The 24356-nt window shown below is 39.7% G+C and overlaps 1 protein-coding gene across 2 annotated transcripts in view; it reads left to right on the top strand.

The window, feature by feature from the left end:
- LOC122552867 (proteasome activator complex subunit 4-like) overlaps positions 1-24356 on the top strand; it is a 194689-nt gene that overhangs the window by 50323 nt on the left and 120010 nt on the right. For both annotated transcript variants that reach the window (XM_043695950.2, XM_043695948.2), the window contains 7 exons: positions 2728-2791; positions 5986-6060; positions 6321-6443; positions 11896-11988; positions 16082-16347; positions 20933-21119; positions 21973-22062. In XM_043695950.2, the coding sequence (XP_043551885.2) occupies positions 2728-2791; positions 5986-6060; positions 6321-6443; positions 11896-11988; positions 16082-16347; positions 20933-21119; positions 21973-22062 (898 nt within the window). The remainder of the gene's footprint in view (positions 1-2727; positions 2792-5985; positions 6061-6320; positions 6444-11895; positions 11989-16081; positions 16348-20932; positions 21120-21972; positions 22063-24356) is intronic.

Below are 24356 nucleotides of genomic sequence, written 5' to 3'. Positions count from 1 at the left end.
TGCCTCTGAGGGTGGTGTTGCAGCTCTTATACTTAGTAGTTGTTCCAGCCCTTTTAGCAGGGTCTTTAATATCCTCCAATAGATCAATCAGGACCCAAACAGGCCTTGACTTGTCGATGGCAGGATGGTCCTTAAGCATCCATTTCTGGAGGCATTGGGTGCACATAGGTCAAGTAGCCCTCTGCAAATAAAGGTGTGAGGTGCCCCTGTGTTTGTGATTGTCCTGGGCATGGCATGGGAAGTTGTATTGTCTACAGCTGCTGGGTCAGTTGGATACTGTGTGTCTGTAGCTGCAACCTGTCTGGATTCTGCAGCATGTTTATTAGCATAGTCACTTTGATCAAGGCTTGTCTCAAGTTCCCAGCCTGCCTCATTTATTGTCCATTTTCATAAATCCATTATTTTGAGCAGCCCTTCCAGCTGCAAGAATCTATAAGGAGATGGAATGGGTGAAAAAGTCAGATATGAAATGCCATGTCAGTATACAATGAGCTTCTGCTTAGCATTGCCAAGCAACATCATTTCAATTTAACACTCTTAATAAAATAATCTCAATATATCCATTTAAAGTTTGCAAGTTTTACTTGAACCTAATTTGTCACAGACTTGCTATTCTGTAACCTGCAAAGTGAACATTTCCCTTTTCTGCAGTGTTTCAAATCCTGCCACTCCCCATCTCCTAATCATTTAACGTTAATGGAATCATGAGGACAAAAAACTTTGATTGAAGTTTAGATGACTTACAGTGTGGGAACAGGCCCTTTGGCCCAACAAGTCCACACCGACCCGCCGAAGCGCAACCCACCCAGACCAATTCCACTACATTTACCCCTTCACCTAACACTGTGGGCAATTTAGCATGGCCAATTCACCTAACCTGCACATTTTTGGACTGTGGGAGGAAACAGTCCACACAGTCAGTCGCCTGAGGCGGGAATTGAACCTGGGTCTCTGGCGCTGTGAGGCAGTAGTGCTTACCACTGTGCCACCGTGCCGCTCTATCTAGTGGAAAAGTTAATTGGTGTCAATTGTTTTGCAACTTCAGCTGCTACCTGCATAATCAACATCTGTCACCAGATGGGGTCAATTTAAAACTGCTGACTAATTCGAGCATTAACTGTAAATTGTTTCTTTATTCAAAATTGTTTTTATTTGAATATAAGTATTTTGAAATATATAGCATTTTAACATACTTTTCTTAGCTGAAAATAGTACTAAAATTCCTAACGTTGCAGTATTTATTTCCTATTTATTGTTTGTTTAGGAAGTTATTTCAGCTGTGAATACACAGTATTGCATCTGTTTAGAACAGTGCTGTAACTTGTACATTGGGTATTCTGGTCAAGAAATGTCCAAAGGGACTGAAGTCCAGTTTTAATATTGAATTCTTTTGAGAACCTTGGGTTCACTTTAAAGCGCCGCTGTTCGAGAATGCGGACGCTATTTCAACTGAGGATTTAACTGAATGTTGTTCTAACATTTTAAAAAAAAAAGTATTGTGTATTATGGTGTGTAAGACAGTCGAGTTTTATCAGCCACAAGCAGCATATCTTGGTTTATAAGTTGATTCCCTGCAACTCTTCTCCCCCCGACTCATACGTACTTGCATGCTGTGACATACTGTACTTATAGTCAACCTCCTACATGTTATAGGTAGGTGCAAAGGATCAAACAGGTAAAGCAGGCTGTGTTACAAAGATGCACAATAGGTTAAGACACACACGGCCGATACCTCCTGCATGGCAAATCTGAGAGATCGTGAGCACCCACATTCATCTGGTGATTTACTGCTTTGTTTTGAATGTAAGTCAGCCTCCATTTTTGATAGGGTTTTTGAAGCTTCAAAAGTTGACTAGACATAAAAATCTACAGTAACTCTGGAAGAATATACAGACGATATGAGATCCTTGGAGGTAGTTCACAAATTTTAAAAGCATCATATTTCATGGTTTGAGATCATAAAGTTTAATAATGATTAGGACAAAATAAAATGAAATGAATTGTTGGAAAGTATGTAATGTTATTTTGGGATGAAATTTGATGATTAAAAAACGTTACTCGTAATAGAACAGAGAATGAAGTGACACAGATTAATTTCAAGTGATTTAGGACTGAGTGCAAGAGAAACTGTTAATACTCAGTGCTGCAGAGCAGAATCCAAGAATGGAGTTGATGGTTGAAGCAGAGAGAAACAGAGATGGAGATATAATGAGAAATGGTATATCTTCACATTCTTCAATTTGATAGCAACCCTATGGAAAACTAATTTAATGCATTCAAAATTCATTTACTACACATTTATCAACTTTTTGTGCTGTTTGCAATAAAATCTGTCTATTTAACATTGGTGCTGGCATCATCTTGGTAGAGCCACAGTCATGTTTCACTATGAAAGAGTGAACTTGCATTGTGCTTGTTTTATTGAAGTACTTTGCATTGTAAAAATGAAAACAGTTTACTATAGAAATATAGAATATCACTTTAAAATGGGAGCTTAGTTTCTTCAGTTGTCCTTAGTTCAAATATTTCCTGCCCTCAAACCTCTGTCACTTAACGACTACACTTGCTCTTTTCACCCCATGTGATCAATTGCAGGAGATCAGCTCATTGAATGGAAATGTACAGAAATCTACATGTATCTTAACTCAAAGGCAGTCATTGTTTATTGATGTTGCAATTGCTGATCTGTTTTCAATAATGTATTTTGAATTTTTTTATTTCCTGCAGGCTTTGGTTTGATGAATTAATACACCTTTACATCACTGTTCAAAACCTCCCTCAATGGGAAGGGGTAAGCCAATCATTCCATGAACTGTTTTTTTAAAAAAAAGACACTCATTTACAGAGGAAATTATTTGAAGGATACCGGGTGGGGAGTATTTCGTTTGGTTAATCTAATGCCGGATAACATAGCTTAGCCAAGCATCAGGATCTTGCAATTCAGATAATTGAATGCTGGATTTTCGAGGTTCCTCTGCATATGCGTTTCAGGACTGCAGAGTGCTTGATGGTCAATGAAGGGCTTTAAATCTGTAGTCTTGTAACATTCACATGGCAAACTCTATCACAGCAATGCAATACTAACCAGAAACTGTCAGGGTTAATTTGATGGATAGGTAATGACCAGGCCACTGGGAGTAACCTCCCCCTTCTTTTGCAGAATTATGGAATGGGATTTTGGTTAACCAGCTGAGGAAGCAGAGGGCTTCTGTTTATTATATAATTTAAAGATGGCACCTTCGGCAATGGAGCCTTCCTGTCTTACTGGGCTGTAATCTTGGCCTTAAGTTTTGTCCTCCTGGAGTGGAACTTTTGACTCTGATGGGAGAGCTCCCAATAGAGTCACAGCTCACCTGTCTAATAGTGAGAGTCTATTGAAGACATCTGCAGATGTTGATTAGCTGACAGTATCCAAGTCTAAATCTCAGGAAAACAGTTAAAAATTACCATTATCCAAAAATGTTAACTTTACTTCACGCTCTGATGATATTGAATATTTCCATAATTTTCTGTTTTACTGTTAATCTGTGTCCTCTGCATCTCAAAGATTGATTCCCTTCACCTCCATCCACCTCTACCTTATCCCATAAGCTGACAAGAAACATCACTGCTAATCTTTGACTATTGCAGAACTCTTCTGGATGGTATCTGTTCATCTAAAATGTTGTTTCCTATCCCAGCACCAAGGTGTACATGGAACCTATTGACTTATTCCTTGTTTACCAGAGATTCAAAAATTAAAATTCCCAAGATTGTTCAAATCTCTCCATGGCCTCGCTCCATCTGATCTCAGTAACCTTCTCTAGTGTTGCAGCACATAGTATTCAAATTACTAGCATCGTTGTAAAGCAGTTTTTGTTTGGACTTCTACAAATGAAAGGTTTGAATTGTTACAGATGAATTTAAGCTTAGAGTAATGGATTCATACAGCTTGATAATCTAGCCCATGCCATTCCTAATCCCAAGCTAAAACTAGTCCCACCTGCCTGCTCCTGGCCCATGTCCCTCCAAATCTCTCATATTGTATTTGACCAAGTGTTATAATTGTACCCACATTCACCACTTCCTCAGGAAGTTCATGCCACACAAACCACCTTCTGTGGAAAAGATTTGCCCCATATGTCATCTTTAAATCTCTCCCCTCACCTTAAAATGTGCCCCCTAGACTTGAAATCTCCGATCCGAGAGAAAAGACAATTACCATTAACTTTGTCTATACCTCTCTTTTATAAACTTCTTTCGGGTCGCCTCTCAATCTCCTCTGCTCCAGTGAAAAACGTGCAGCCTATCCAGTCTTTCCTTATAATTCAAACCTTCCATACACGGCAGCATACTGATAAACGTTTTCTGAACCTTCCTACAAATAATATCCTTCCTACAGAGTCATTTTATGGAGCATGTCATTAGAGTTGATGTTTTTGGGATCATCCATAAAGTGATGAAAGCATTATAGTTCCAAAAGCTGTAGTTATTGAGTTCAGTGTACTTTTTATTTGCTTAAATTTTCTAAAAGTGCCCAAGTCGGATTCATGAGAGATGATGGCATAGTGATATTAAGGTGGATTGGTAATCCAGAGACACTAGGCACATAGGTTCAAATCCACTTGTGCAGGTATGGAATTTGAATTTTAAAAAACTGGATTTTTAAGGGAGGAAACCATTGTTGTCCTTATCTGGTCTGACCTATGTGTGACTCTATGTGTGATAGATTCTTAACTGCCCTCTGAAATGGCCTAGTAAGCCACTTGGTCATATCAAGCTGTTAATCCTTCCATTTAAAAAAAATGACAGTTGCACGTTTGGCTGTGTTCACCCTGCATAGTTGTCTTGGAAGAGCTGTCTCTCAGACAGTTAAGGAACAGCCTGACAACCATACTGAATCATACTTTGCAGACAGTTTCCTAGACACCGCTATCTAAAAAATCTTGGCAGGACAGATGGCGGCATAATAGTATCCTGTCAGGATGGAATTGCTCTAGGAATCGTCTATTGATTTCAGACCCTGTGTATTGTGGTGACATCAGATCAAACATGGGCAAGAAAACCTTAACTGCTACTGACTGCTGTCCCTACCTCAGCTGATAATTTGGTGCATGTTCATATTGAACACCACTTGGAGGAAGCTCTGAGGATTGCTAGGGTGCAGAATGTGCTCTTGGTGGGGCATTGATGTTCATTACAAAGAATGATCTGACAGCACCATTACTGACCAAGATGGTCAAGACCTAAAGATAAAGTTGCTACATTTGGTCTACAACAATATTTGAAAGAATAATGAGGGAAAAATATAATTGACCTCATCCGTACCAATCTATCTGCTGTAAATGCATCTGTCCATAACAGTATCAGTACCATCTGTGATTCTTATGAATACCCTCCATTATGTTATGTGGCACTACCACCATGCTAAATGAGAGAGATTTCAAACACGTGTTGCAAATTCAATTGGGCATCCATGAGACTGTGTGTGGACTAAGGGTTAGTGAAATTTTACTCCCCACTCAAACTGTAACCTTGTGGCCTAATCTCAACTCTACCATTACCATCGAGCCGAGTGCTCAAAAACAGCAGATAAGGCAGCATCTGTGGAGAGAAAGCAGAGTCAATGTTTTGGGTCCAGTGATCCTTCAGAACTGGGGGTGAACCCTGGTTCAGTGAAGAGTGCAAGAGGACATGCCAGGATTGGCACCAGATTAGCCTAACAAAGAGATTAGTCTGAGACTATTTTGCATGCCAAATGGACTGCAGTGGCTCTAAGAAGGCAGCTAGCCGCCACCTTCTCGAGAAATATAGATGGGCAATAAATCTACCTGATCAGTAAATCTTTCATCCCCTGAATGAAATTTTTTTAAAAAAAGCTCTAATTGTATGCTTTCTGATAATAGAGTAAATGTTCAATAATTTTAAGGAGATTTTTCTAAATTGATATTTACTTGTTCATAAAGTTAATGCATTGGAACTTGAAGATTTGTTTTCTGTTGATAGAATCTGGTAAACCTGTTTGCACGCTTGGCTATGGATAACATTGGGTACATAGATTGGGATGAATATATTCCAAAGGTAAATTACTTTGCTGTTTTCAGGCATATTAGCTTGTGTTTTTGGAGCTTGACAGTATAAATAATTAAAAGTTGTAATTGTCAAAACATTTTAATCAATTTTATTATTGCCTATTTTGTAGTTGATTATCAATGATCATCTATTACAAGAAAAGATGCTGTTACAATTTTAATCCTATGTGTGTGTTCATTGTTTTTTAAATAAAATTAAAGTTATGTTTTATATAAAATTGTTTATTGAATAATTTATGTATATTCCAGATTTTTACCAGATTTTTGAGAAGCTTAAATCTGCCAGTAGGAAGTAGCCAAGTTTTAATTTCCAAATATTTGTCAAGTGCTTATGATATTGGCCATGTGGTGGTTTGGATCACTTCCATGCTGGTTAGTATTTGATTATGGATTTATTGCAATTCATAGCAAGTTCTTTGTTTTATTTTAAGTATTTTGTTTGAATTATCTTTGTGGTGAAGAAGCTATGTTATATAAAGTTTTATTCAATCTCTCAGTATACGTGGAGTCATAGAGAGAGACAGCACGGAAACAGACACTTCAGTCCAACTTGTCCGTGTCGACCAGACATCCTAAATTAGCGTAGTCTTATCTGACAGCATTTCGCCGATATCCCGCTAAACCCTTCCTGTTCATGTACCCATCTAGATGCCTTTTAAATGTTGTAATTGTACCAGCCTCACCCTTTCCTCTGGCAGCTTATTCCATTCAAGCACCACCCTCTGTGAAAAAGTTGCCCCTTCGGTTCCTTTGAAATCTTTTCCCTCTCACCCTAAACCTATGCCCTCTAGTTATGGGTGCAGGCATGCACATGCATATCTTGTCATCTAACTCTATCCATGCCCCGAATGATGTTCTAAGCCTCCGGGTTCACTCTGCAGTCTCCGATGCTCCAGGGAAAACCAGCCCCAGTCTATTCAGCCTCTCCTTATAGCGAAACTCCTCAACTTAGCAACATCCTTGTAAATCTTTTCTGGACACTTTCAAGTTTCACAACATCCTTCCAATAGGAGGGAGACCTGAATTAAACCGTAAAACATAGCAGTGGAAGTAAGGACATTCATCCCATTGAGTCCACTCCGCCATTCAATCATGGCTGATGGACATTTGAACGCCTCTTACCCACACTTTTCCCGTTTGCCTTAATTCCTTGCGAGATTAAGAATTTATAAATCTCTGCCTTGAAGATATTTAATGTCCTAGCCTCTGCTGCGCTCCATGGCAATGAATTCCACAGGCCCACAATCCTCTGGCTGAAGAAATGTCTCCTCATTTCCATTTTAAATTGACCTCCTCTAATTCTAAGGCTATGCCCAGGGGTCCTAGTATCCCACCCTATTGGAAGCAAATTCTCAGTGTCCACGCTGTCTGTCATGCATTATCTTCTAAGTTTCTATCCCCTCAACCTTCTAAACTCTAATGAATACAATCCCAGGATCCTCAGCCGTTCATTGTATGTTAGGCCCACCATTCCAGGGATCATCAATGGACATGCTTCAGTGTTAGTATGTACGTCCTGAGGCGTGGGGCTCAAAACAGTATTTTAAATGGGGCCTAACCAGAGCTTTATAAAGTCTCAGTAGCACATCACTGCTTTTACATTCCAACCCTCTTGAGATAAATGACAAAATTACATTTGCTTTCTTAACCTCAGACTCAACCCTTAGAATTCTGGACTAGCACTCCCAGATCCCTTTGTTGTTGGACTTTATGAATTTTCTCACCATTTAGAAAATAGTCCTTGCCTGTATTCTTTTTTACAAAGTGCAAGACCTAGCATTTGCTCACATTGAATTTCATCAGCCATTTCTTGGGCCACTCCTAAACTGTCTAAATGTTTCTGCAGCCTCCCCACCTCCTCACAACTACCTGCCTGGCCACCTAACTTTGTATCATCGGTGAATTTTGCCAGAATGCCCCCAGTCCCTTCATCCAAGTCATTTAATATATAAAGTGAACAGCTGCAGCCCCAACACGGAACTCTGTGGGACACACTTGTCACTAGCTGCCATTCCAAAAAAGAACCCTTTTATCTTAAGAATTTAGAAATCTCCTCCTTCACGATGGATTCTAGAATTTTACCTACAACTGAGGTTAGGTTAATTGGCCAATAATTTTCCATCTTTTGTCTTGATCCTTTCTTGAAGAAGGGGGTTACAACAGCAATTTTCAAAGTATCTGGGACTTTCCCTGACTCCAGTGATCGTTTTGAAAGATTACAACCGACACCTGCGCTATTTCTTCAGCCATCTCCCTCAGAACTCTAGGATGTAGCTCATTGGGGCCAGGAGATTTATCAATTTTTAGACCTTTTAGCTTTTCTAGCACTTTCTCTTTTGTAATGGCTACCATACTCAACTCTGCCCCTTGACTCTCGTTAATTGTTTGGATATTACTCATGCCTTCCACTGTGAAGACTGACACAAAGTATTTATTAAGTTCTTCAGCTATTTCCTTACCTCCCTTCACTAGCCTTCCGGCATCAATTTGGAGCGGTCCAATGTCTATTTTTGCCTCTCGTTTATTTCTTATGTATTGAAAGGAACATCTGCTATGATTTCAAATATTACTGGCTCACTTACTTTCATATTTCATCATCTCTTTCCTTATTTCTCTCTTTGTTATCCTCTGTTTGCTTTTGTAGTCTTCCCAATCTTCTGATTTCCAGTGCTCTTGGCCACTTTATAGGCTCTCTCTTTTTCTATGATACATTTCCAGACTTCCTTTGTCAGGCATGGCTGTCTAATCCTCCCCGGATAATCTTTCTTTCCTTTGGGATGAACTGTGTCCTCAATTACACCCAGAAACTCCTGCCATTGTTGCTCTACTGTCTTCCCGATAGGCTCTGCTTCCAGTTGATTTTTATCAGTTGCTCTTTCATGCCCTTGTAATTACCTTTATTTAACTGTAACACCATTACATCTGCTTTTGCCTTCTCTCTTTCAAACTGCAGACTGAACCCTACCATATTATGATTGCTGTCTCCTAAGTCTTCCCTTACTTTAAGATCTTTTATAAAGTCTGGCTCATTACATAGCACTAAGTCCAGAATAGCCTGCTCCCTTCTGGGCTCCATGACAAGCTGTTCCAAAAAGCCATCCTGTAAGCATTCCATGAATTCCCTTTCTTTGGATCCAATGGCAACATTATTCACCCAGTCTATTTGCATATTGAATTGCACACAGTATTCCAATCGCCGCCTAACCAATGTCCCGTATAGCTGCAATGTGAACTCCCAACTCCTATGCTCAATTCTCTGACTGTTAAAGTGGAGATTTGTGAGAGCCCAGGGAATCCCTTGTGGACTGAGACCTGTAAAGCCTCTCTCTTGGTTCAACCCAGAGATCATACTCTTTGGAAGTTTGGAATTAAAAACCTCTTACAGACAGATTAGTTTAATTTTAGTCATTCCCTTTATTCACTAATAGCATCACTGTCACAACATAGCACTGATACCTATAAGCTAAATTAAGTTCTAAGAACCTAGGAGAGTAGGGTACCAGCTCTTCAAGCACCCCAGCAGGCTACTCCGATGTACTGATACAAAGTGGCTTCCTTTATACAAAAGTTTACAAAAGCATTGCATGTTCTTAATTAGACAAATTACAGTGAAAGACATTAATTTGTAAAGAAGAAAAGTTAATTGACAGATTGTGTGCGCTTGACTTATCACTCCTACAGGCCTTGAGCTATACATTAGGTGGGAAAAACATACCCAGTTGAGTTAGGCATCTGCAGGCAAGATAAGTTCCTATAAAGAAGTACCAGTCTAAATTAAGTGGGAGATGTCATAAGGTAACCTTGCACAGCTCGCATGGCTGATAACATTGTTTTACGAAATGGCTCCTTAGCAAGGAGGGGCAAACTTTTGACCATAAAATGGCTTCCTGACACAGATTGTGTCAGATTCTCTTCGGTGTTAGGTTGAGAATAATTTTAAGCTGGGAGCAGATTCCTGCTCTTTATCTGAAGCACAGAATCATTCTGTACTGGAGGCTGAAATGTTACTGCAAGGTTGTATTTAAAGTGATTTAATTAGTCTCGAATTAAACATGCCTTCTTTTCAAGTTTGTGATTCACATTCAAATGAGACATAAGATCTGATTAATTAGAATTGACAGTGGAACAGCCCATAAGGTCTGTAGAGTGGTCTGCAAGAACAGCAAGTAAGTTAAGGCTTCATCAATATTATCTTTTAGAGTTTGTATTTAATAAATGGTAGTGGCTACTCAATATCATAAAGTCCCAAAATGCAATTAAATTCAATCCAAGAGTTAATCTTCTACTGGCTTCAACAGCCTCAGCACTAAACAGGTCTCTCTACTGTCCTTCTGAACTCTCAAGTCAGAGCTTTGTAACAGCAAAGATTCTGTTTTCTCTCTGACTGCTCCGCTTGCAAGGAGTAATAAGAATCCATTATAATTGGCAGCATCTGACCATTAATTACAAAGTTTTTGATAGTACCAAGTTTTGTTTCAGGGTCAGAATCAAACACTGTCATTAATTTCACAAGGGAATGGCTGTGAATGTTATCACTTGGTGTCGTGTTCACACAGATTCACTGATGCTAAGGCAAATGTTCTTAATTGTCTTACAGTATCCTGTTATCACATAGTGAGCACAGGTGTCCCTATCTTTTGCATTCCTTAAGTTCCCCCCTTTTTCTGAGCCTTCCTGCCTGTCTATTTTCTAGTGCAGTAAATGTGTTCTATAATTCAGCATTACATTTTAGTCTAAATGTTTAAAAACAAGTTTTAAGGCTATAGACTTTCTCATGACCAACAAAGGAAAGCATATCAAATGCTGCCTTCGTTATCCTATCTACCTGCGACTCCACTTTGAAAGAACTATAAACCTGCACTCCGAGGTCTCTTTGTTCAGCAACATTCCCCAGGACCTTGCCATTAAGTGTCTAAGTTCTGCCATGCCTTGCCCTACTTTGCTTTTCTTTGTGTCCAATCAGATTTGTTATTGTGACATCATCGTCAACTGGTGAGAAGGTTAGATTAGATTAGATTACTTACAGTGTGGAAACAGGCCCTTCGGCTCAACAAGTCCACACCGACCCGCCGAAGCGCACCCACCCAGACCTATTCCCCTACATTTATCACTGCACCTAACACTACGGGCAATTTTAGCGTGGCCAATTCACCTGATCTGCACATTTTTGGACTGTGGGAGGAAACCGGAGCACCCGGAGGAAACCCACGCAGACACGGGGGGGAATGTGCAAACTCCACACAGTCAGTCGCCTGAGGCAGGAATTGAACCTGGGTCTCTGGTCCTGTGAGGCAGCAGTGCTAACCACTGTGCCACCTTGCCGCCCAGGCAGGGAAGTGGAGGTGGGGCCACGCAAAGATCTGCCTTGATCTTATTGAGTGGTGGAGCAGGCTTGAAGGGCTCGATGGCCTACTCCTCCTCCAATATCTTATGTTCTTAGTGAATGAAGAGAAGGATGTGTTGATTATTCAGCTATTTTTACTAAACTGTTCTGATTCATTTTGCTCACTTTTGCAGCCTCAATCGCCCATTGATTTTGTTTCACAAATTCCTCAAATAGTGAAAATTGATTGGGAATCTCGATTTCCATTGATGGGTAACTGCCTTACCACTCTTGCTATCTGTTATTTGGTTAAAATTGGTAATTTTCAACTGTGAATTTGTCTATTAAGGCACATACTTAGACTGGAGAAAGTAACGTCTTCATATTGTGCAAAATGTTTTTGTTTGAAAATGACTTCCACTTTGAATTAAAATGTGGTGTGTAATTGGATGTCACTCTGAAATGCAATTTGATTAACTTTCAGATCTTTTAATTTGTTAGGGTGGTCCCAGTAAATTAGCACAGAAGCATTTGAATGGATTTTTTAACAGCATTGCATCATTCTATCATCCTTCTAATAATGGGAGATGGTTGGTAGGTACTTCTGATTCTTGTTATGCCTGTTTAGCTGTTTACTTATTTCAATGGATGTTCTTGACTGCCAGTACCGATAGTGTGAAATAAATATTCAAACTATACCTAATGCATATCTCAATGGACCTGTTGTAGTATCTCAAAACTGAACCCTGAATAACTCCCTATGACTCTTGTACATTTTTGTCTCAGTCAGTAGCTTGAAACATCATTGAGCAAGGCTACGTAAACATAACTAAACACTCGATTCAAGGAGGAGCAGAATCAGTCGACACTTTGCTGGATAAAAACAGCGTATCTGGCAGTGATGCAAAACAAGTAATATCCAGTTGGCCACATTGTATACAGTGCCTGATATTTAATTCTTTTAACTGCAATGGAACTGAATACAGCTGTTCTTCTTAATGATAAGCCAATCCAATACTGCTTTTGGGCCACCACCCAAGTTGTTTCAATCCTAGGCATGAAAAGTTTTGTCTTTTTAAATGCCTGTATCTTCTGAATGAGACAGATTTTTTTTAAGCAATATGTTCAAACTTGTTGAGATACACTAATGGAGCAGGTGGGCTTGAACTCAGGCTTTCTGATCCAGAGGTAGGAACGTTACCATTGTACCACATGGCTTACTCTTCCAATCCAGACAGAAACTAAATTCACCTGTATGCATTGCCAGTAAAGCAACCCTGCTGTCAGGATAAAGCTTAGAGTTCTAGTCATACAGCGTAGGAACAGACGCTTCCATCTAACTAGTCCATGCCAACCATATTCCCAGACTAAACCTGTCTCACTTGCCTGCGTTTGGCCCCTATCCCTCCAAACTTTTCCTATTCATGTATTTATTGCCTTTTAAGTGTTACTCTATCTGCGTCCACCACTTCCTCTGGCAGTTCATTCCACATATGAATCACTCTAAAATAACAAAATTGGCCCTCATTGTCCTTGTTAAATCTTTCACCTCTCATCTTAAAAATATGTCCCCTAGTTTTGAATTCGCTACCCTAGGGGGAAAAAAACCGTTGCTATTTGCCTTTCTATGCCCCTCATGATTTTATAAACCTCAATATGGTCACCCGTCAATCTCCTCTGCTCCAGCCTATTTTTATTATTCAAACCCTCATTCCTGGTAACATCTTAGTAAACCTTTTCTGAACTCTCTCCAGTTTAATAATATCCTTCCTACAGAAGGGTGACCAGAACTGTGCACAGTACTCTGGATGAAGCCTCACCTGTGGCCTGTGCAACCTCAACATCACATCCCAATTCCTGTACGCCAAGGTCTGAGCAATGAAAGCAAACATGCTAAGAGCCTTCTTAACCATCCTGTCTGCCTGTGATACAAATTTCAAAGAAAGATATGCTTGAACTCGGTCTCTGTTCCAAAGCACTACCCAGGACCTGACCATTAATTGTATAAGTCATGCCCTTGTTTATTTTCCCAAAATGCAATAACACATATTTATCCAAATTAAACTCCATCTGCTAATTATCAGCCCATTGCTCCAACTGATCAAGATCTCTTTGTAATCTTAAATAACATTCACTGTCCACAACACCACCAATTTTGGTGTCATCCTCAAATCTACTAACCATGCCTCCTATATTATCATCCAAATCATTTCTATAGATGACAAACAAAAGTGGACCCAGTACCAATGTCTGTGGTCATGGGCCTCCAGTCTGAAAAACAGCCCTTCGCAGCTACCCTCTGTCCTATACTGTCAAGCCAATTTTGTATCCAGTTAGCAAGCTCAACTTGAATCCCATGTAATCTAACTTGCATAATTAGTCTGCTATGCAAACCTTGTCAAAGGCTTTGCTGAAATCCATGTAAACAATGTCTCCCGCTCTGCCCTCATCAATCTTTTTGGTTACTTCCTAAAAATAAAATGAAGTTTGTGAGACACTATTACCCTCATACAAAACCATGCTGACTATCCCTAAATGGAACGCTTTGTCCAACGGAATTTGCAGATCTCAGAAACCTGCATGCCAATGCGCATAGTTGGGTATATTTGATATGGAATATAATATTTTTCAGGAGTACTTGGAGCATAGCAGAGAGTTTGCTTAATGTTTTTCACAGTAACTTGGTCTCATTTCTTGTAGACTTTATTACTTTAAATAAACGTGGAGTTTATCAAAGCAGGAGTTTGTCATACCGTAGCTTTCACCCCCAACTGGATAAATAGTTTAGCGTTCTTTCTTCATCCCTTAATGCTAAACTTCTCTACTTGTTGTAAAATTGGGATATAATTAACCATGTATAAAAATTAGCTGAAAATGAATTGGAGTTTTCAAAAGGAAAAGACTATCATGACTGAATGTTAGTTTTCTTCCATTTATTAAAATAAAAACAGAAGTTATTTAAATTATTTCATTTTTATTTCTCCCTACTATTTTTTTCCAATGTTTATATTTGGGACCTTAAGGATTATGTATGGAAAGTTTATATCATTGCCCCAGCTTTGTTTTTAATTTGTTACTTACAATTTTGCTCTATATAATTTTTCTATTGCCTAATTGATATTGCTTTTCCAAAGTTTTTGCAGTGCGAATTTTCCACAATGCACAATTTGAAAACAGACTTTTAGATGCTTTTAGGGCACCTATATTTTGCTACTATTGGTGTTTTAACATTCCTTGATACTGACATTTCTTTTCTCCTCCACACGTTTTAACACTATTCTACGTGCTTTTTTTAATTGACAATTAAATCCAAAGGAGGAAATTACATGTAATAAACATGTCAGTTATTTAGTTTTTATATTAGAATAATAAAGGTACATTTTAAATACAGGAAATTATTCATCGTGCTTTTATTAATGCAAGCATGGAGCTATCATTTCTATCTTCCTTTTCCCCTCTTCTCTTTTACATCCTTTTCATACTTGTGTATTTATATATTCCCAGTTGTCTTGCACTTGACTTGGGTCACTGCGTCATAGAGATGTATAGCAAGGAAACACATGCTTCAGTCCAACTCATTCACACCGACCAGATATCCTAAATTAATTTTGTCTCGTTTGCCAGCACTTGGCCCATATTCCTCTAAACCCATCCTATTCATATATGCATATGCTTTTTAAATGTTGTACTTGTACCTGCCTCCACTATCACCTCTTGCTCCTCATTCCATACATGCACCACTTCTCTATGTGGAAATAGTTGCCCCATAGGTCCTTTCTAAATCTTTATCCTCTCACCGTAAACTGATGTCCTGTAGTTTGAACTTCCTACCCTGGAGAAAACACTTTGACTATTCACCCTATCCATGCTCCCAAATGATTTTATAAAGTTCTGTATGGTCACCCTGTAGCCTGTGACACTCCACAGAAAATAGCCCCAGCCTATTCAGCCTCTTCCGATAGCTCAAGCCCTCCAATCCTGTTAACATCATTGTAAATCTTTTCTGAATCCTTTCCAGTTTCACAACATCTTTCCTAAAGCAGGGAGACTGGCATTGAATGCAGTCATCCAAAAGTGGCCTAACCAGTGTCCTGTATAGCTGCAAAATGACCTCCCAATTCTTATTATCAGTGCACTGGCCAATAAAGGCAAGTGTGCCAAATGCTTCCTTCACTGGGAGATAATGAGGGCCACAGATACTGGAGATCAGAATTGAGAGTGTGATGCTAGAAAAGCACAGCAGTCAGGCAGCATCAGAGGATCTGGAGAATTGATCTTTTGAGCAGAAGTCCTTCATCAGGAATCATGCCTTCACTACCCTGTCTACCTGCAACTCCGCTTTCAAGAAACTACTGACCTGCAACCCAAGGTCTGTTTGTTCGGAAACGCTGCCCAGAACCTTAGCATTAAGTGTATAATCCCTGCCCTGATTTGCCCTACCAAAATGCAGCACCTCACATATACCTAAATGAAACTTCATCTGCCACTCCTAGGCCCATTTGCCCACCTGATCAAAGTCCCATTGTATTCTGAGAAAGCCTATCAAGAATTGTATTTGATTTGCAATATCTCATATTTAATATCTCATATTTAGAACTAATTTTTATCATAATTCGTCACGATTCATGTAAATTCCTTTTTCCTTCCTCACAATTAATAGACTCGGAATTGATTTATTTTTGAACAGATGAAACTGATGAAATTGTTACAACGCTTACCTGCTAGTGTTGTGAGAAGACTGCACAGAGAGCGGTACAAAAAGGAAAGTTGGCTAAATGTTGTACCAGATAGCCACAAACTGACAGAGCAGGACATTACTGATTTTGTGGAAAGCATCAAACAACCTGTATTGCTTGCTATGTTCAGTAAGACTGGAAGTCTGGAGGCTGCTCAGGCCCTTCAAAATTTGGCTTTGATGCGGCCAGAGCTGGTCATCCCACCTGTACTTGAAAAGTAAGTCTTAAATTACGCCTGCCTTTTTTAATGTTTGCATCACTTAATTACTTCTGTTACATATCTGCAAGCCAATAGCTTAATGCCATTGTAAGCAGTTCTTGAAAATAATGGTTTAAATCTGTTCAACATGTTTAGAATGGATTTTAAAACCTGTTAACAAAATATTTCCTTTTAAAATATCCAAATGATTCAGTGGATGTGTCAAAAGATAGCATGCCACAGATTTTGTAAAAGTTGTTATAATTTAGTTCTTAAATTAGCTGGGAATAAATACAGAAGGTTTTTCTACAACATGGTAGTTGCATTCTGGTGCAACTCTGCATTACAGAAAAATCATGCTTTAGAAACAGCGCTTAAAGTGTTAGCGATGTAACCGTGTTACAGCCAACGTACGTTTTAAAAGTTTGGGCATTAAAAAGTGTCCCCAATTTGTCAATCGTGTTACAGCAAATTTGTGTTAATGAAATGCACATTATAGCAGAATGACCTGTAACCAAAATGTTGTTTTTACTACAAGGAAGAGTCTTGTTTCAGACATGGTTCCATTGAAAAGGTTTCAGGTTTTTATTATTAAACGAGTCCTTAATGTGCAGGAGCTGAAAATGTGTTGCTGGAAAAGCGCAGCAGGTCAGGCAGCATCCAAGGAACAGGAGAATCGACGTTTTGGGCATAAGCCCTTCTTCAGGAATGAGGAAAGTGTGTCCAGCAGGCTAAGATAAAAGGTAGGGAGGAGGGACTTGGGGGAGGAGCGCTGGAAATGCGATAGGTGGAGGGAGGTCAAGGTGAGGGTGATAGGGCGGAGTGGGGTGGGGGTGGAGAGGTCAGAGGTCCCCACTGGTCCTCACCTACCACCCCACCAACCTCCATGTACAGCGTATCATCCGCCGTCATTTCCGCCACCTCCAAACGGACCCCACCACCAGGGATATATTCCCCTCCCCTCCCCTATCAGCGTTCCGAAAAGACCACTCCCTCCGTGACTCTCTCGTCAGGTCCACACCCCCCATCAACCCAACCTCCACTCCCGGCACCTTCCCCTGCAACCATAAGAAATGCAAAACTTGCGCCCACACCTCTCCCCCTTAGTTCCCTCCAAGGCCCCAAGGGATCCTTTTATATCCGCCACAAATTCACCTGCACCTCCACACACATCATCTATTGCATCCGCTGCACCCGATGTGGCCTCCTCTATATTGGGGAGACAGGCCGCCTACTTGCGGAACGTTTCAGAGAACACCTCTGGGATACCCGGACCAACCAACCCAACCACGTTGCTCAACACTTCAACTCACCCTCCCATTCCACCAAGGACATGCAGGTCCTTGGACTCCTCCATCGCCAGACCATGGCAACATGACGGTTGGAGGAAGAGCGCCTCATCTTCCGCCTGAGAACCCTCCAACCACAATGGATGAACTCAGATTTCTCCAGTTTCCTCATTTCCCCTCCCCCCCCACCTTGTCTCAGTCAAATCCCTCGAACTCAGCACCGCCTTCCTAGCCTGCAATCATCTTCCTGACCTCTCCGCCCCCACCCCACTCCGGCCTATCACCCTCACCTTGACCTCCCTCCACATCGCATTTCCAACGCCCCTTCCCCAAATCCCTCCTCCCTACCTTTTATCTTAGCCTGCTGGACACACTTTCCTCATTCCTGAAGAAGGGCCTATGCCCGAAACGTCGATTCTCCTGTTCCTTGGATGCTGCCTGACCTGCTGCGCTTTTCCAGCAACACATTTTCAGCTCTGATCTCCAGCATCTGCAGTCCTCACTTTCTCCTCCTTAATGTGCAGGACACAATTTCAAAATTTGCAGTAGTAGAACATAGAACATAGGAAAATACAGCGCAGTACAGGCCCTTTGGCCCTCGATGTTGCGCCGATCCAAGCCCACCTAACCTACACTAGCCCACTATCCTCCATATGCCTATCCAATGCCCGTTTAAATGCCCATAAATAGGGAGAGTCCACCACTGCTACTGGCAGGGCATTCCATGAACTCACGACTCGCTGAGTAAAGAATCTACCCCTAACATCTGTCCTATACCTACCACCCCTTAATTTAAAGCTATGCCCCCTCGTAGTAGCTGACTCCATATGTGGAAAAAGGTTCTCATGGTCAAACTTGGAAGTAATGTGAACCACAGACGAATATATATTAGTGTAGTGTAGACTTAAAAAATGACAACTTGGTGGGATGGGTTGATGGGCAGGGGGAATCAGTGGCAGATGAAATTTAATGTCAAGAAATGTGAAGTGATTCATTTTGGCCAGAAGAAAGTAATAAAAACACCAAAAACTGAAGGATACAATTTTAGAGGAGGTATGTGGGTGAAATTTTCAGGGCCCACCTGGAGTTTTTAGAAAAGTGGGTGTTGGAGCTTAATTAGACAGGAAATGACATTGACTGGTTCATGACATTCTCAGAAACCTTTTCAGGTGGGTTGGCTTTCCCAATCTTCGTGGTCTGTGACATCTTGCATTTAATAGCATATCATAAATGTTCATTCGCACCCTACCCTGCTGTAATTGTATTACTATGTGCAATTATTTTTAGCCATAGTCAGGAAACATGTTTGTTCACAAACGCTACTATATTACATCTCCTCAAGCTCTTCATTCTCTGGGATCAGCGTTGTGACCCTTTGCTACACAGCCTCCAACGCCAATATGCCTTTCCTTACATAAAGGAACCAAAACTGTTCACAGTATTACAGCTGTGGTTTGACTCATGCCTTGTTTAGTATTAAGAAGACTTCCTTATTTTAAGACTTCATTTTCTTGGAAACAAAGGCCAACATTTCCATTTTCGTCCATGTTACCAGCTGAATGTCAATGCTAGTTTTTATAATTCATGTATGAGGACTCCCAAATCCCTCTATGCTGTTGCTTTCTGTAGTCTTTCTCCATTTAAATAATATTCAACTTCTCTTCCTGCTAATCTGCATAACCTCACATTTTCTCGTATTCTATTCCATCTGCCAAGTTGTCTACTCGCTTAACCTATTAAGTAGAAAGTCAAAAAAATCGTTAAATGCTGATCTTGATTCCACTGCAGATTGTCATCTTCATCATTTACCTTCCCACCTATTTTTGTCCCATCTGAAAACTTGATCATATATTCACTTTAGTCATTTAAGTTACTAATATATATTGTAAATAATTGTGGCTCCAGGACTGATCCCTGAGGGATTGCACTAATTACAGGTCGCCATCCTGAAATGCAGCTCCTTATTCTACCTTTTATCTTTGATGAGAATCGTTAATCATAGACTCACCACCATGTGGAAACAGGCCATTCGGCCCTACAAGTCCACATTGACCCTCCGAAGAGTAAACTGCACAGACCCATTCCCCTCCTGTTCTACATTTACCCCTAACTAATGCACCTAACCTACACATCCCTGAACATTACGGACAATTTTACCATGGCCAGTTCACCTAACCTGCACGTCTTTGGATTGTGGGAGAAAGCTGGAGCACCTGGAGGAAACCCAAGCAGATATGGGGAGAATGTGCAAACACATATAGTTGCCCAAGGCTGGAATCTAAACCAGGTCCCTAGTGCTGTGAGGCAGCAGTGCTAACCACTGAACCTCTGTGCTGCCCTAGTTAGTTTGATAGTTGTCCATCTATGCTAATATACTACTTCCACACCTTGGGCTCTTACCTTATTACATATCAAACACATTCTGAAAACCAAAATATATTGTAGCCACAACTTCCCCTTTACCTATCCTGCTTGTTACCGCCTCAAAGAATTCCAATAAATTTGTCAGACGTGGTTTCCTCTTTGAGTCCATGCCAACTTTGCTTGATCATACCTAATATTTCTACAATATCTGCTATTATGTCCTTTCTAACTGACTCTATCATTTTCCCAATAACAGATGTTCAGCTAATTGACCTATAGTCACTTGCTTTTTGTCTCCTGCCCCTTTTGAATAAATGACTAACAATCTTGTGGGACTTTTCCAGAATCTAAGGATTCTTGGAAGATTACTTCCAGTGCTGCTTCTGTCTTTGTAGTGAGTACTTTTAATATCCTAGAATGTATCCCGTTAGGTCCAGGAGACTTATTGGTCTTCAGCCCCATTAGCTTCCCTAGTATTTTTCAAAGTACTTTGTCACAGTGATAACTATTATATTTATTCCTCTCTTGTGCTTTGCCGTTTGTGTCAGGCCTTGTTTTGTCATTTGGGTCATGGGGTGCATTCCAAAGCAGTGGGACGGTGTCCAATGTGACACAAGGAAAAAGATTATCTTCAAATTAGGAGGGATTGTATTTTATTTGGCAGTGTTGTACAAGGCGTGAGATCCTTTGTTATAGAAATGACTCTTTACAACGAAAATATCTAAAACAAGACTGACGCTTTTAACACTGCGTTTACACAATAACATTTACTACTAGAAAATGGGTGACTCCCAAAGATGAATGAAAATGGAGACAATAAATACAAATTGTGATAATTCAATTTATTTTTATGATAGATAAATTTATTTGTTTTTATATTATCATAGTTGTACATTATTTTTGAGAGCAATCTTTTAAATGTAACTTCTGTGTTTTGAATTTAATCTTAGAACATATCCTGCAATGCAAACTTTAACAGAACCTCACCAACTCACAGCGACCCTAAGCTGTGTAATAGGAGTTGCTCGCAGTCTGGTTTCTGGAGGAAAATGGTTCCCTGAAGGCCCAACACACATGCTACCTCTATTAATGAGAGCCCTACCTGGAGTGGACCCAAATGATTTCAGCAAGTGCATGGTATATAAACATATTCTTACATGTGTGACTATACATTTATGGAATTGAGTCAAACATTCTCAATTTTTTTTTGTCTCGCCATATATCATTCATCCATCACACCTGTTCTTGCGGACATACATCGGCTCCCAGATAAATAATGCCCATATTTTAAAATTCTTATCCTTGTTTTCAAATCCTTCCATAGCCTGTCCCTTCTTTATCTCTGTTATCTCCTCCAGCTCTACAATTCCCAATATGACTGCTGCTCTAATTCTGGTCTGAGAAGAATTCCTGATTTAATGTTTTGACTTTTGCTTGACACCTTCAGCTGTTGAAACCACCTTACCTTTAAGGCAATATGCAAAATTTGCCTTTTTTGAGTAGGCTTTGGGCATCTGTCCGAGTGTCGTCATATGTGATTTCATATGTGATTTGATGTCACATTTTTTTTAATGCCTTTGTGAAAATCCTTGATGTTTTATTATGATCAGTGTACTGTATAAATATAAGTTGTTAAGAAATTGATAAAACTAAGCCGTAAACTGTGTTTGAGTTTGAAAAACTCTAATCCAGAAGTCAAGTAATAGTATGGAGGCACATGTCCCAGAATAGGTGAGGAAGTTCATTATTTGTTATTTATAGATACTGGTGGTTATTATATTTGTCCAACAATGTTTTCTAAATTGATAGAAAATAATACCCCAAAAAGCCTCGGGACTGCTGATTGTGGACATTGGAAATATCTTGATGTTTTATTTGTGTTTCTTGAAAAATAATGTGATACAAACATATTGATAAAGATATAGTTCTGGTTTAAGTTAATTTTTGTAAAATTGTGCATTTTAAAAAATTTGTTCTTACTTCCATGTAGATCACATTCCAGTTTATAGCTACATTTTCTACTCTTGTGCCTTTGGTGGACTGTTCATCAGTTTTGCAAGAGAGAAATGATCTTTCAGAGGTAATTTCATTTAAAAGTCATCAAAAGTGTTTATTTCCTTTAAAAATAAGTTAATTTAAGGAAGGGTGAAAAAATGATTGAAAACATAACACTTAAGCTTTATAATTTTATAGCACAGGATATGACTCACATTTGCACTGGTTTTCAGAAGAAATAGCTACCAATACATATTCATGTGTACTTTGTCTCTTACCATCCAACTGCCCCCTTTTCCTTCTAGGTATTTGGGACTGAAAGGGGGCTAGGCAAGTTGCTGTACTGCATCTTGTCTATGATGCATCCTGCTGCCACCAATGGTGGAAAGAACGAATGTTTAAAGTGTTCTTCGGATTGCTGATCAAGCAAATTGCACTGAAAACAAAAAGCAGAGTCAGTGTTTGGGTCTAGCTACCCTTCAGAAGCAAATTATCTTGATATGAATTGTGTTGAATCATGTATTGTTGGAACTCCATTCATACAGGAAAGGAGAAAGTATTCCATACTACTTCTGACTTGTGCGTTGTATTGTGCTTTTCCCAAAAATGTATGTTATCTGGACCCGTTGACTCAGTTTTTAAAAGTTGCTGTTTTGCACAGACCTTGAACACTGCGCAGCAGTACAAAAAGTGTTTGAGGTCATAGATTGTAATAACTAATATTTACAGTATACATTCCATGCCAACCTGAGGCAAAACATTTCCAATTGTAAATGACAGTGCAGCAGAAATAAACTTCTTTCAACATATATCACTAAGGCACTTTAATAAAGTTTCAATACTGTTGATCATATTTCTTGTTGGACATGCAGCCTTGAGGGGCTTTACAGTTTTCAGCCTTTTGGTGTGCTATGACAGAAAGCTTTCAACTGTGACCATACTCATTCCGCTTCTCTGGCATTTGTTCTATGCTGGGTCAAAATCTTGGAAATAGTAGCATTGAGAGTGTACCTACACCACATGAAGTGAAGCTCATCTGCACCTTCTGAAAGGCAATTAGAGATGAGTAATAAATGCTGGTCTAGCCAGTGAAGCCCACACAACCTGAATGAATAAAATATAGGTCACATCACAACTTTGTGAAGGACATTTAGGGAAAGATAATAAACACTGGCCTAGCCATTGATACCCACAGCATGTGATAAGACTTTTTAAAAAGCTTTATTGCATTCCTCAGTATGTAGTCTTGGACCTTGTGTCGTGACAGCGATGAGTGGAATGCACTGATGATCAAGCCCCACAACCATACTGGTTACACCATTTGTATTAATGTACTGATTCAGTCACTCAAATGCCTAATTGTTTCATTTTTGTTCTTCTACCCAGAATAAGAGAGACTGTCACCAGGCTTCCTTAATTAACTAAAAATGATCCATTTATTATAAAAAAAACTTGCTCTTCAAACAAGTGGCACTCATTAACACCTAATCAATTATTCAATTTTAAAACTACATCCTTTCAATCCCAAGCGAAGACAAACTCCAGTATCACAAGGCAACTGTTTCTGCAACATGATACCTAAGGGCCATTAATGCAGTCTACCATTGCCTTCAGAACTTTGCTTGCCTTTTCTCCAAAATCACTTAAATTTTTCTAAATGGCAGGTGACTCAGAGTACCAGTTAAATTTGTATTCCCAATACTTGCGGCATTGCAGTCTAAAATGCATAGTCAAGGAGAACTCTAGCAGACCAACCAGTTTTGAACTGATGAAAAGTGGTCTTTCACCACGTTGATGGTTATCCAACTGCTTTTATGTCAGATTATTATTGCATAGGTGTTATGGGTGGAAGGGGTAAAATAAAAGTGGGAAAGCAATTAAATGACTCAGTCTGCAGGGTTGGTGAGAATCCTTTTGTTGCCAGGACTTGATGTTCTTCAATCTCACATCACTAGATTCTTTTCATCTCTTTGCAGGAGGCACAAGTGATTGCTACTTTAACTGCGAAGTCTGTTAGTTAATGGTTAAAGGACACAGATTACATCGACTGGTGGGGGAAATTAAACTGGCATGCTTCAAGCTTTGAATATTTTATTGGAGAAAAAGATGCACTATCTGCCTTTGCAGCTTTCTGAAGGCTGCTAGTATCTTGCATACTCACAAGTTGTTGACCAACCCAGGAATCAGTCAGATAGTTGTTGTGAGGCTGATGGCCTTTGTCATCTACAACTGGTCTGCAAGACATTGCCCAACAAATATTTCTTTGAACACATCCTGTGATGACGGCATGTCTGAAATAGCCTTCCCACGGCTTGAGTAATTCAAGAATTGTGGCATCAAGCAAATTGGAAATCAGTGGGACAACCTGTCCTTTGGTGG

The sequence above is a fragment of the Chiloscyllium plagiosum genome, unplaced genomic scaffold (genome assembly GCF_037043375.1).
Source record: "Chiloscyllium plagiosum isolate Xiang-an unplaced genomic scaffold, Cpla_swu_hap1 HiC_scaffold_10, whole genome shotgun sequence".
NCBI classification, from domain to species: Eukaryota; Metazoa; Chordata; class Chondrichthyes; order Orectolobiformes; family Hemiscylliidae; genus Chiloscyllium; species Chiloscyllium plagiosum.
The sequence above is the reverse complement of the archived record's forward strand: the minus strand, read 5'-3'. Positions and strand labels throughout refer to the sequence as shown.